Source organism: Dermacentor variabilis, chromosome 9 (assembly GCF_050947875.1).
Source record: "Dermacentor variabilis isolate Ectoservices chromosome 9, ASM5094787v1, whole genome shotgun sequence".
NCBI classification, from domain to species: domain Eukaryota; kingdom Metazoa; phylum Arthropoda; class Arachnida; order Ixodida; family Ixodidae; genus Dermacentor; species Dermacentor variabilis.
This window is the reverse complement of record NC_134576.1, coordinates 124,450,755-124,464,347: the sequence shown is the minus strand read 5'-3', so window position 1 is coordinate 124,464,347 and position 13,593 is coordinate 124,450,755. Positions and strand designations below refer to the sequence as shown.

General features: G+C 44.2%; 1 protein-coding gene across 8 annotated transcripts in view; it reads right to left on the bottom strand.

Annotated features, from left to right (window-relative positions):
• The window catches only part of LOC142557411 (venom factor-like), a 143,147-nt gene that overhangs the window by 125,814 nt on the left and 3,740 nt on the right, over window positions 1-13,593 (bottom strand). The window contains exon 1 of one of the 8 annotated variants that reach the window (XM_075669225.1): window positions 2,936-3,120. The exons of the other annotated variants lie outside the window; for them this stretch is intronic. Within the exon in view, the coding sequence (XP_075525340.1) occupies window positions 2,936-3,012 (77 nt within the window). The 5' untranslated portion in view covers window positions 3,013-3,120. Of the gene's footprint in view, window positions 1-2,935; window positions 3,121-13,593 lie in introns of those variants that run through there. 8 annotated transcript variants of the gene reach the window in all.

Genomic DNA, 13,593 nt, shown 5'->3' with positions numbered 1-13,593 from the left:
TACGACAGCGGGTGGCGTGATGACAGGGATTTTGGGTGGCAGAGCACGATAATTTTCCTAAACAAGGCGATTTCTAGAACTTGTACGGCGTTTGTAAAAACAGGAAAAACGAGCTTTCGCTTGTCAACTCTTGACACTCGCGAGAAATACTACCGCAACAAAGCAACCAAGAACCATGAAGGTACACATCAGACGAGTTAAAAACGACGAAACAAATGCTGGAATGGAAAATAAAATAGCACAATGTTAAAAAAGGGGAAGACAGCGATGTATATTAGAGAGTTATGGTGGTGGGGCGGGGTAATATATTAGCTAAGAAACGGAATTGGGGCAGGTCATTTAATGATTATAGAGCATATTACCGATTACCAAGTAGAGCCAGAATGGGTCCCAAGGGAAGAGGTGCACTGTCTTCAAATAAAGAAATTTGTCCGAATCGGGATGAGCCTACCGCCGCAATACAGGGTAAATTGGAGATTACTGGGAGAAGCCTTTGTCCAGGCAGGGAGTATAATATAGGATAATTATGACTGCGAGCCAAATTCAGCGACGCTAAAAGCAGATTACATCGATGTAAGCACTCGCGAAGTCACATGATGAACGGTTTTTTGGGGTTGGTTTTTGTCAGTTGCGCAGGGATACAAGTAGAGAGCTGCGACGTACTGGGTCACGTAATGTGCAGATCATCTGGATGGCATGACGTCACGCTTACTGAGCTTGGCTAAAATTGGCATGGGTCCCATATAGCGCATGTGTGTTCCCACGCCACAGTGTAGGTCAGGAATCGAAGACATCCGGAAAGCGCAGATGTAGAATCCAACTCTTTATTGGGCGAACTTCTGCCCAGCATTGAAGTCAATGCTCGAATGACAATGGTAACAGTGAACAAGGTCATCGGTCGAATTCAAAACAGATCTTACGGGTCAAGTGTCAGCTATATACGTCTCAACGTGCTTTTCTTTAATTTTTGCGGCACGAACATCGAGTGACACCCTCGTTTCCTGCGCAGCACTTCCGGTTACCTCCTGAGTCGTCCGGGGACGAAATTCAATATCAATAAATAAAGATAGAAACACTAGGGCAGTACAAAATTCGTGGGTTTCATTACAAATTTGATATCAGCGCATAAGTTTAGTTACAAGTTGAGTTACTGAAGTGCTACGAATAATTAGAATTATTTGGAAATCACTCATTACGGCACACCAGGCACATAATCGTAGACTTTAGACACATGCCACGGGAGCATGACCTTGCGAAATTCCTAGAAACCCGGAAATAGAGCGCGGAAGTAATGACGTCAATAATGACGTCACACACAAGAAGACATGTTGTTTAACCGGCTAATTAATGGAAACTAGTTGCATAACATAGACTGAACATCTGCCTAGCAGAGGGGTTGTGACGTCACTCCCTCCTCTCTCGCTTCTGCTCTGCCAACGCACACCTGCTCGCTCGCTCCCTCGCTCGCAACAGCTGCGCGAGCCACTGAGACACCTAAGTCGAAGATTAGCGCAGCACACCATTTTTTTCCAATGTTTCCTCAGTGTTAGCTGCCACCCGGTATATACAGCATAGCTTAAACGAAATAAATAAAATTCTTGCGCTTCACGTGTTCAAACAACGATCTGATTACGAGGCAGGCCTCATAGATTGGGTCTACAAATTAATTCTGATCTTCTGGTGTTCTTTAACGTGAACCCAACGCACGCTACGCAAGCAGCTCTGCATTCCACCTCAACCGGAATGCGGCCGCCACTGCTGGGATCGAACCCGTAACCTCGAGCTTTGTGTTGCTGCAGCGGCGAGATCTTAGCTGAAATTAAAACAGAAAAGTAAAACATGGCCAAAAGGGGAAAAAATAACGAAAGGAGCCGCACTGACTTGCAACCGGTTTATTGCTTTCCGAAGCTTTTGCACAATGCACGTACGAGGGTCGACACAATCACGACAAGAGAATCGATCGAACCATTTGATATGACATGTTGGGACCCAAAAATGCATTTCACAACAAAAATGGTGAAAATAAGAGGTCAGAAAAGAGACACAAGCTTGCCCCGCTTCTTGCGCTATTCTTGTTTTAATACTTCATGCACCAACTAGCCCCAACAGCAAGCTTTCCTGAAATCCAAATGCGCCAGCGTGTGGCGGCAGCCAGAATCGAACCCGGAATCTAGAGCACAGAAGCGCAGCGATATAGCCACTGAATGTGCTCAAGGCGAAATGGGCCGACGACGCCTCGTGTGATGACTGTGGTAACGAGGAGACTCTTCAACACATTCTCTGTGACTGTCCTCGTTATAATTACAGAGACGCTCGCTCGCAAACGCGATAGCGCGCTTTGACCGAAGACCACTAACAGAGGAACTTATTTGAAAATACCGCCATTACAAGCCATCGCAGCAGAGGGCGAGGGCAGTGATTCAGTTCTTAAGGGCAACAGAATTGGACAAGCGGCTGTAGCACGAACAGATGTTCATAGTGCTGCAAGTGCTACTATGCCGTGCGGTGACCGTTTGGGGCGACATTGACCGACTGTGATCGTATGTATATGCTCCTTTCTTTCTTTATCTCAACTTTGTTATCACTCTACCTCCCTATCCCCTCTTTCCCCAGCGTAGGGTAGCAAACCGGATTTTCCCGTCTAGTTAACCTCCCTGCCTTTCCCCTTTCCTCTGTCTCATTCCCTCTCTCCAGCGGCCTGTCATGCTCAGTGTGAAAGCCCCACTGAGGCATAAAACGTCAGACAGTGTGTGCACACTGTCTTACAGTCGCATTTGTTGCACAATCCGGTATCTTTTAGTTGACGCAGCACCGGCGCGTTCACATAGCGGCTCGCATTAACCACGGCACAAGGACTTTGTTTTCTGCGAGTTGCACTCCTGTCCAGATGAATCATTTCTTTCGCGAAGGTTTTCAGGTACACACGATTACTCACGTGAGACCTTGCAGCACGTATAAGAAGGCACCGCAGAACAGCACCGATATACCAGATCCACGCCGAATCCGGATCATCTTTTTCGAGCACCAAGATCGATCCGTTTCTTTTCACCTAGGTAGCCGACATCACCAATGGCAATGGTCGTCGACGTAGGCTCGTCTCTGCAGGTTCTCACGAGCCGTCTGCTCGCCGCCTTCTTCACACTATCTCGCCGACGTCGACATTCCGTCTTTCGCCGCTTGGTGTTATCTCGCTGCTTCTTGTCGCCTCAAAGCCATGTAAGCCGAGCCGTACTTGCGGTATCGTCTTATGGGGCACAAAGTTCCGCCTCCGTTCGAGGCCTACGTTGACCCTGCCACTGCCTATACCCGAAAGAATGGTGAAAGCAGAGCGCCGATTTATGAATAAACTGCAGAGCGTGACGTCATGAAGTTGCTGCGGCGTCGCTGTCACACTCCGTGCCGGTGAAGTAAAGCTTGACTATTTATACTTGCCCGAATTTTCAGGTTAGGTAAAGGTGATAGGCGTGACCAAGTTGGCGAAAGTTACTTTTAAGATGTTGCTTTCTGTGCGTCGAACAGAAGAATAGTCTTTTGGAACTACAGCCTTCTTTTTTTATTCCCGTGGCTTCTGTACGTGTGTTCTGGACGTCTGTGCTTGAATTATGTCACTCTTTCCGGGTTCCCAGAAACAGATGAGATAGCGATATGTTCTATTTCGCCAGGCAAAAACACTTACATTTACCACATCGATGCCATCAAAGACCACAAGGAGAAGAGACCTGGCAAACCGGCGTACCAAGCGTGTGCTAAATACCCAACGCACTCCTTGGTTATTGGGAATGGACCGATGTACACTGTTATCTACACTTTTTAACTCTCTCGAACATCCCACCCTTACTTACCTACACCTGGGAGAGCTGATCCGCTCCACCGCATGAATACGCTATGTGCCTTACATATAGAGGGTGCCCCAACTATCATGCACGACAGATTTTAAAATACGCAAATGCCACGTGGCCGAAAGGAACCAAGGTGATGTTGTTTGCCATCGCTTGGAGATACTTAGATTATTTCTTTTGCATTTCGCCTACTTATATAATTAGTCTTAAATAAATAATCAACTCTGGAAATATTACAGTAAGATGAAATACGTAAATGAGAAAATTGTAGAGGAGTATGAAAGACCACGTTCAAGCTCAATACGTGGTACATAAAAGTTTTTCTAGGCGTGAAAGAAGCCCGTGAATACGCGCGAAATTGTCGTGCGACTGGCCACTCGAGGCACTTTGCGTGTTTTTCGCGGCACTCTTTCACACTTGGACAAACACTATAATGTAGCACATAATGACCAGCAGAAAGCTGTATCGGGAGTTTTTCGTGTTGCTCTACAATTTTCACATCGACACTTTTCATTTATATATAGTATTTGACATGTTGACTAATTCATTAGGACTAATTAAGAGAACAGTCCCGGTCTTCAGACCGGGATACATAGCGCGAAAATTACACAGGGACAAGCAGAACACAGGACGAGCGCTAACTTTCAACAATTGATTTATTGCAGCTGGTGAATATATATATACTCACCAGCTATGTATCTATGTGTATATATATACACTTTGCGCTATGTATCCCGGTCTGAATGCATCCCACCAACACGCCCAAACTTCTTCCCTGCTAAAGTCCCGGTCACTGACAAAGTTTGATGAACTATCTGTCGTTTCGGAACCGCGGTTTCGGAACAGATAATAAATGTCAAAGACAAGTTGCCCATTAAATCATTCTCAGGAGTCGTGTATAAGATACAATGCGCTGATTACCATCGAGTACATATTGGAGAAACGTGGAAGTTTTCCAGGCGGCTCAAGGACCAAAAACGTGACGTAAGAAATAAGTCACACGACGAACGCAATTGCCGGGCATGCGCAAAAAGATAATCACAAGATTGACTAAGACGGTGCCCACTGTTGTCGCCTAGGAAAAATGTACATGTCATATGGGAGACCCCTCAAACCTCAACAAGCTGGCCAACTCCAAGGCGCGAGGTCTCGCTTTCCGCGACCATCGAGAACTGCCCCGCCAGCCCGCAGTGGCGCAGGACAGATATCAACCCACCACATGCAATGAAATTACGCGGCACATTTATCTCGGCAGCAGAGACGTTCACCTTCCTCACAAGAAGTTGAATAGAGTGCAGGCATTGACCCTCAGATTATTGCAAACAGGCTCGTATCCCCAGCCCGGCTTTATTCCACAAGCTTTATATTGACACTCAAGCCAGCAGTTCTTGCAGGCACTGCAATGACTTCGCTAGCCTTGACCATATGCTCTGGCGTCGCCCCTAGTAGCGAAGCACGGAACATATAAGTGGCTCTCTGCTATCAAGAGCCCCGTTGCCGGGACGCAACTATGGGCTGTCCAGAGGGCCCACGATGCGGCGGTCGGGCATGGCCTGACTGTCCCAAAGTGGGAGCGGCTCGCAGCGCGCTGAGTCGCGTGCCTCAGGACCTTCCTTAAAGTTTTGTGATCCATCCATCCGACAAGGTGGCTGCTAGAATCGCTGATCATTCAGTCGACGCCAGCCACGATGAACCGGACAGCAGGGACTATACCTGCCATCTACGCACGCTCCTTACATCACGTGCTGACTACAGGCCGTATACAGGTCACCCTGTATACGGCCACTGCTGATGTCCTACTTATATGACCTACATACCGGCTGCTCATTTCTAAGTTATACGGAATTCTTAGCAATCGCCTTAGGCAGATAGCGTAATTCTTGTGCTTGAGGTGGGTTATTCGAAGAGGCAGACATTACTAGCACGAGAAAACGGAATACATGCGGGATGGTCATTCTTTTTATCCTGAAAGAAGCCCGCGAAAGCCCGGGAAGTGTACCGCGCGAACTTTTTGCTCGTTAGTTGTATGCTATGGATAGGAATAACTTTAATAAAGTGCCGGCAAACAACGATTTAATGAGTCGTGACGCTGGAATGCTTTGCAAAAGAAAAGCGCATGCATATTGCCCGATTTTTCGTTTATTGAAAAGCAGGTTCCGAACCACCGTATGCATTGATCTCGCATTGTCTGCGTTTGTCATTAAAACAAGGCGACTGATGTTTCGGGTTGCAGTTGGACTTCATTGTTTTACAGCGAAGCTGTTGGCCTCTCGTTCGTAGGCATTTTTTATGTCGATGTCCGTGGCCAAAAATGTCGGCCCATCCCGGAGGTAGTCAAATAAAGGGCCGATCCGCGGCGAAGGTGAAGCAGGCCTCAATTGCGGATATAACAGTGGCTCACCATTGCTAGACTTACCATGGCATTTCGCAGCATTGGTTAAGCTTTTGTGATTACAATGATTACAACCGCCGTCTGCAAAGGAAAACTGTGTACTGGGTATTTAACGTAACTTGAGGGGAAACCCCATCCTTTGACACTCAACGATGTGCTTTACAAGCGCAATTCAACCTGCTTAAACAATAGAGCGCTCTCAGAAGAAAAGATCCTTGGACCGGGGCCTATGCGTTCTTGCATGCAAAAGGCCATAAAAGACATTCTGCGTTTCTTCAAGGACACTGAATTGTGTGAACGCTTGTGACAGTGGAGGTTCGCCTGCGATTGACTGTGACTGACTGACTATTATTTTTCTTTTCTCTCCTTATCGGTTCTTCCCTTTTCCCCTTTCTCAAGTGTAGGGTAGCCAACCGGGCACGTCCTTAGTTAACCTCCCTACCTTTGCTTCGTCGTTTCTCTCTCTCTCTCTCTCTCTCTTGAGGGAAACATTAAAATGCGCTTCTTTAAAAACGGTCCTAACAGCATATTTCTCGTAGTCATCCTGAGCTTCTGAAGATTTCTGTTTTACATATACAGCTATAGGTAATTAACTAAAATAAGCTATGCCAGCTGTTTATTATAAATTCGGGGCATGTATTGAAAGAACCTGTAACCAATATGTTCAGAAACACTGAATGTAGTCAGGACAGCGGACTCCAATTTCGGTTTGGCAATATATCTCAGCGGATTTCGCGGTAGGTGGGGCACCCAAAAAGTTAGGCAAGATGTCAAATATTTGCAGTAGTTGAAGTCTATCGAAAATCCCATCAGAAATATTGTTTGTGTAAATTGTGTGTAGAACCGAAAGATGTCTTCTTTTCCCAGTTATTTTCCCAGCTTTCTTCTTGCACTTGATTGCCTCCTTTACTGCGTCAGCAGGCGCCTTTTTCAACGTTAGTTGCCCGGCCGGAACTTCAGCCACATTGAGTGATCGTCTCACCGGGCTTGCGGGTGGTGTTATCAAGGGTACTTCACACCAAATCAAGTTTATTTACCTTCATTACAAAGGAAGGAGTGCCACGTAACAACTGAGAAAGTAAGAAACTTGCCTAGGTAGCCAACCGCATAACGAATGATAACCTGATTTTACTTCCACAGTAAATGCCAGTTCGGCCGCCATCTTGTCTCAATCGCCAGCTCTTATGCACCCTCTGGCGTGGTCACGTGCTCACCTCCTTTGCAGAAGCTTTTTTTTTTTTCACCTTTAGCGTTGGCCGCAACTGGTGCACCTTCACGAATAATTTACATGACATTCGTGCTTTACCAACAAGCAAAGCAGCCGCCCGGCTAAGCTTCTCTTCCCAGCGGAAGATATGCGTAAGTGGGGTATAGTTGTCGCACTTGCAGGGAAGTTAGTTAGCGTTCAACTTCACAAAGCAGCTAGCTGCGTCAGTAGGTCGACTCGGTGGTTGTGCGGCCTGACAGAACAGTCCGCTGAACTGCTGCTCTTAAACACAGGTGTTTTTTGCCTTGTTTTCGCAGTGACATATTTATCGCTGCCTACTCTCGCATCCGTTGCAGCGTGGTCACCCGGCGATACGTGTGGCAACGTGAATTGGCCGTGACCTGCCTGCTCGTTGCGAAAAAGAGTACTTTGATCCAACATCAGCGCCGTCTTGCAAAGCTGCGATCCTTGCTTCCACTTGTGAAGGCACCATCGTCAGCAAAATCCGTCGACACACCGGTTTTACTAAGAGGGCTACAGCCCCGCGCGCCAACCTGTGTGCTCGGTGGCTGCACCGTGAAAGAGTTTCACAAACTGCTGCATCTGCAACATCCAGGATGGTCAAAACAGTGCTATTTACACCAAAGAACCCAGTGACTACCGATTAGTGCTGCTGCCGAGCTCTTTGGTGTTTTGGTCACATCGCTATTGATTGTCTTCGTGTCATGGGTTTCTTCCCTGGAAATGTGGAAATAAATCCAGGTCCCAATTTTCCCAGACAATGCGGTGCAGCCAGCTGTCTTAGATCTATTTAGTGGCATGTGAAGAGGTGGTCTGAATTTAATTCGCAGCCAACCTGATGGGTAGGTCCTCCGTTCTGTTGACCGAGGATGGAACATGTCATCGTGCAACGTGTCAGGGAGCGCTGCAGTGCGTAGCGCTAAATACCACGTTTTTTTAAAGCTTGAAACTATTAGGATTTGTTTCGTCATTATAGAGACATGTTTTTGCGAACGTTACCTGTGTGTATATTATCTTCATCTCGGCGTCCGGAAAGTCCGAAGATAGCTTTCGCTATCTGTAGTCACAGAAGGAATCTAGAAAAACGCAATTCCTGCTTCCGTAAGCAGAACACAGTAATTTCTCTAAATTTCGCTAAGATATCGCTGATTCGATCGCCTCTGGATGCGCATCTACGCGTGCCTGATATTTAGACATGTTCCTAGGGGTGCGCAGCGCAACCCGGATGAAATACAAGAGGAAGCACACGATACGAGCGCAAACTAACAACTGGTTTATTTGTTTAAACGAATGACTTAAATATACAGAAAATGCAAGCACGTGTAAAGGGGCGCTTACAAGGCTGAAAGGGTGTTAGCCTATCCTGCCATTGAAAAACTCAGTTTCCTTATTCTCCAGGGCGATAGAAGTCTGGCTAATGCACGCGCCTGAGTTTACATGCATGAAGTAGGCTTCCACAATCTCGCGGTTGATTTGATTGATATTTTATACGATATTTCGATTTGTTCAAACAAAGGTTTGCGTAAGCAACTCTGCTCGTATTGTGCACTTCCTTTTGCCTTTCTACCGGGTTGCGCTGCTCACCCTTAGGAACATGTTCAATCACCAACTCGCCCAGCTTTCCGTGGTAATTGGTCTTCAGACTTATAACATGACGCGTTTTTTTTTTCTTCATTCCGAACACCTTGAGGTATTTACTGTCGGGCCTCGTTACGGAGCTTTTCAATAAAAGAAACACGAGTAAGTAAGGTAAGGTTCTCTTCTCTCCCTTCTCGCAGTACGTCACTGGAACGTCACAAACTTCAATGAATTTGGTCGTGCGTCCGGCCCGTTGCCGGCGACATTAAACTTATGTTTAATAGTTCCTCAGGTCAGTGTGTGGCTTCCTTAGAATACGGCGTGTTCTACGTTTTACCAATAAAGAAGAACTGAGCCCGAGCAAATGTCATCACAATTCATGACGTCACGACGAACTGGTTGGCAAACTTGCACGGGGCGCCGCCACTCGTATTCCGCGATTTGCGTTCTTTCTGGCTGAACAAGACTCTTCCCTCCGCGACAGTCGCTTCTGCGACGTTGTTGAAGCGTAACTTACTAAACAGCTGAACTTATCTTTGTATTTAATGTCTCCTTAAAATCTATGTTCCCAGTGTATAACTTCGCGGTGAAAGAAGGAACACACACACACAAAAAAACATGTCCTTACCTAAGTACCGTTCGTAAGCAGTTGTTGGTGAGTTCACAGGGACACCATCAAGCTTGCATATGAGAGATATTCTTATTGTTCGCTGGAGATTTTCGTACAAAAATTCAATAAGTTAATCTAATTGAATACAGTAAATAAATCTAATTGAATAATCGGAAGCTTCCAGCGTCCAATTAGCATAGGGCGCTTCCAGCGGCTGCGTTCCGCTAGGGCTTGCAAGACTGTGGTCTCTGCCTAATTCCTGACTGGACGGTGCGTCGACCCTACCTAACATGCCATACGCATTTTCCGAAGTACGCAGTGATCATCTGGCAATATCCTGGGAAAAAATAAAAAGGAGAAACACTTTACTGAGCATTCTGATAAGCTTCATGCACAGGAATGGTTTGCGAAAGACTGAAAATTGTGATTCTCGAAAAGCCTTTCCAATGAAAAAAAAAAACAAGAGATAACTAAACGGGAATGGAGGAGTTATTTTATGAACACCAGATGGAGCACAGGATTGTGTGCGATTAGAACCCGATGCCCGCATTTCAAGAAAGAAAAAGTTACAGGGTATCTTAAGATCTCTCTAAAGAGGTTAACGGCGAAAGCCTACTCTTCCTCCTCTTATCATTCGCCTCTTTCTCTTCTCTATTTAGTCGTTACTGCTCAATACTAAGCATATTTAGTCATTTGTAATCAATGGCCTTCATAAGGCGTCGTTAGACATGTAGGTCATATCGTAGTCATTAGTAGTTGTTACAAGTTATTTGAGTCATTATTAGTCATTAGTGGTCATTACTAAGTATTTTTAGTCATTTCTAATGAAATATAGTCGTTACAAGTTGCCGTTAGACATATTAGCCATTTCCTAGTCATCATTACTAGTCGTTACCAGTCATTTCAGTCATTGTTAGTCATTACTGCCTACTTTCGAGTAGAGTCAATTTTATTTCAGCATTTCTTTTGTACAAACAGAAGAATGCTAGGACAAGCACAAAAGGCTCCTAAGCTGCAGCTTGACTGGGTGCGCCCCATTACTTGGCAGAAAGAAGAGACAGAAAATACATTTGAGTGAAAACAAAAATATTTACAGATTACAAATGGTCATGTAAAAGAATGAAAAAAAAAGACACCAAAGCACGTCATATAAAATACTCAAAAATCTGTAGCGACTGCTCTGTTATAGTATGTCAATGAAAAATATAGAATGAACAGTCGCCCACAGAACAGCAGTCTACAGAAAACGCTAAGCACATGACGTAAAATAATGAGAAATCTCTCTACAAGAAAGTTGAACTAAAGTACAACATAAATATTTCAGTTCGATGTAGTAGTGTTATCATACAGTCCACGAACAGTCTATACGTATTTTGTTAGCATTACTAAGCATTTTTATCCATTTGTAATCAATTTTGGTTATTGCGACCCGTCGTTAGAGATGTTGGTCATCTCCGAGTCATCAGTAGTCATTGCAAGTCATTTAAGTCATTACTACTCATTACCGATCACTAGTAAGCATTTTAGTCATATTTAATCAATCGTGGTCATCACAGGCCGTCGTTAGACATATTGGTCATTTATTTTTTATTTTATTTATTTATTGATGTTGCGGACACGTGGTCCAAGCAGGAAGGGCGACCTATGATACATACAAAGAAAATCAGATTGACAAAAGAAACAGAACCAATAAGAACAAGATTAGGAAGTGGATTCAGTTTATACAATTCCATTCGGTTACAGTCCGAGCAAAAAAAGAAAACTTATATGGGTTTGTTCTTGCAAAGTAAAGGATTAATGCATCGTGTCTGCGGTGGCGTGTAGTTTTGGTCGATAGCGGCGATAAATGTTCAGATGGGTCAAGGGATAAATTGTTAGTGTGAAGTAGTTTAAGGAATTCAAGTCTCTTTTTTTTCTTCTAAGTTCAAGTGGTTCAAGGTTGTTAATTTGCATAAGTTCGGTGGGGGAATCACATCTGGAAAATTGGTTAAATATAAATCTGACCGCTTTTGTCTGAATTCTCTCAAGACTATTGATATTAGTTTTTGTGTATGGGTCCCAAACAATGCAAGCATATTCCAGCTTAGGTCTAACCATCGAAAAAAAAAATCGAATCTGTACACCATCTTCAACCGTGTTAACAATATCATTAATATTTATTTATTATTCTTTATTTATCTTTTATTTAACAATACTGTCAACCCCATTGCGAGGGTCCTTACAGAGAGGGTTATGAAAAAGAATATATAAAAGAAAAGAACAGTGCAATAATCACAAACACAGAATACATCGAAATCAAGCGACGCATTCGCACAGATAGTCATCCAGAGATTTTTTGAATTGGGACAGATCAGTATGTTCCACTACACACATCGGTAACTTGTTCCACATTTCAATCCCGTGGGGGAAGAAGCAGTGCCTGAATGTATTAGTGTGAGTGGTATAAGCTTGGATAGATCGGTTATGGTTGGTTCTGGAGCTCCGTTTGCCAGGTGCTATTATGTATGTTTCCTTCCTAATATTTATTTGGCCTTGAAGTATTTGGAATAATAATTTCAATCGATGTTTTTGTCTACGTGTTTCTAGCAGTTCCAGTTTAGAAAAACGGAGCTTTTCTGTGACTGAATCAGTCCTTCGAAATCGGGAGCATATAAAGCGCACCGCGTACCTCTGAATTTTCTCTAGTTGTTTCTTCAAATAAGCCACCGTCAGCCATACTGGTCAATTCGGATTCATTAGTCGTCATTACAAGTCATTATTAACCTCTAACAATCTCAATTATAATGTTATCATTCACTAACTCTCACTATGAATCATTTCTCATTCTTTAAACTGTCTTTAATCTGTCTTCATATGGCGTGATGACGCTTCGGCGGACACAACGACAGTCAGGTCTGCCGACACAAACTTTACCATGAGCCTAGAATGGCTTTCGCCTTAAAAAAAAAGGAGGAAAGATACAGAGAAACAACGCCATCAATTTTGAACTCTTCTCCGGGATCTCGAAGTCCTACCGAGATCTTTTATATCTTGTAATACGTTCCACTTGACTGGTCTTTCGTAGTTGCGTACCTGTCTGTCGACATCTGCCTGTTCTTCTTCTTATATTTCATCTTTACTATTAAATATGAAATATGGGAAGTTTAGCGACAGATATGGAGCCGCCTATATATGTAGCCAGACAAATGCCTCTGCAATATTAAGATTTCTAATGAGCAAAATCATAGCAGCAACATCGCTTCGCCGGTGTTAGCAACCACCATTCCAACTAGAGGAATGGTGGTTCAACGTTGTGCGGTCTCTATGGTTTCATTTAATTAGGCTATAATGCATTGTTGATTCGACAAGGCACGTCGGCTTTGCCGGGCCACATTTCTCGCATGCGCATAGTCCTTCATTGTCGCGCATGTAATCGGCGTAAATTTAAGGCAGTACGAACGATTATGGCCGGTGATACCGATAAGTTCTTTCTCACTCGCATTTCGGCGAACCCTGTCCTGCCACGACACCTGAGCTTTCTTGGCTTCAGGTGATAAAGAGTATTTATGTGGACGAGAGCATTTCTTTTGACGTGACTAAAAATGTACATATTGGCACAGCATGTTGCACGAACTAATCACTCTAACGTGAAAAACATAGAAATACATCCAAGTTACACGACATCACAAAGGTAAAAAGAAAACACGTATTAAAATTGCATGAATACCACTGTCCAATGCAGGAAACCCCACAATTGAAAAATGAACAGGTCTTCAAGGGTCATAAACTCGACAAATATCTATGAACAAAACACCACACGTGTCACTGATTCAAAAGCAAAGTGTGAAGGTATTATATTAAATGTAATGTTACCAGGGCAAACAATTTCCAGAATTCAGCAAATTTTCTGATTCAAGGAGGCTCTGGAAAGAGATACGGAGTAATCACTGTATATATTGAGAAATTA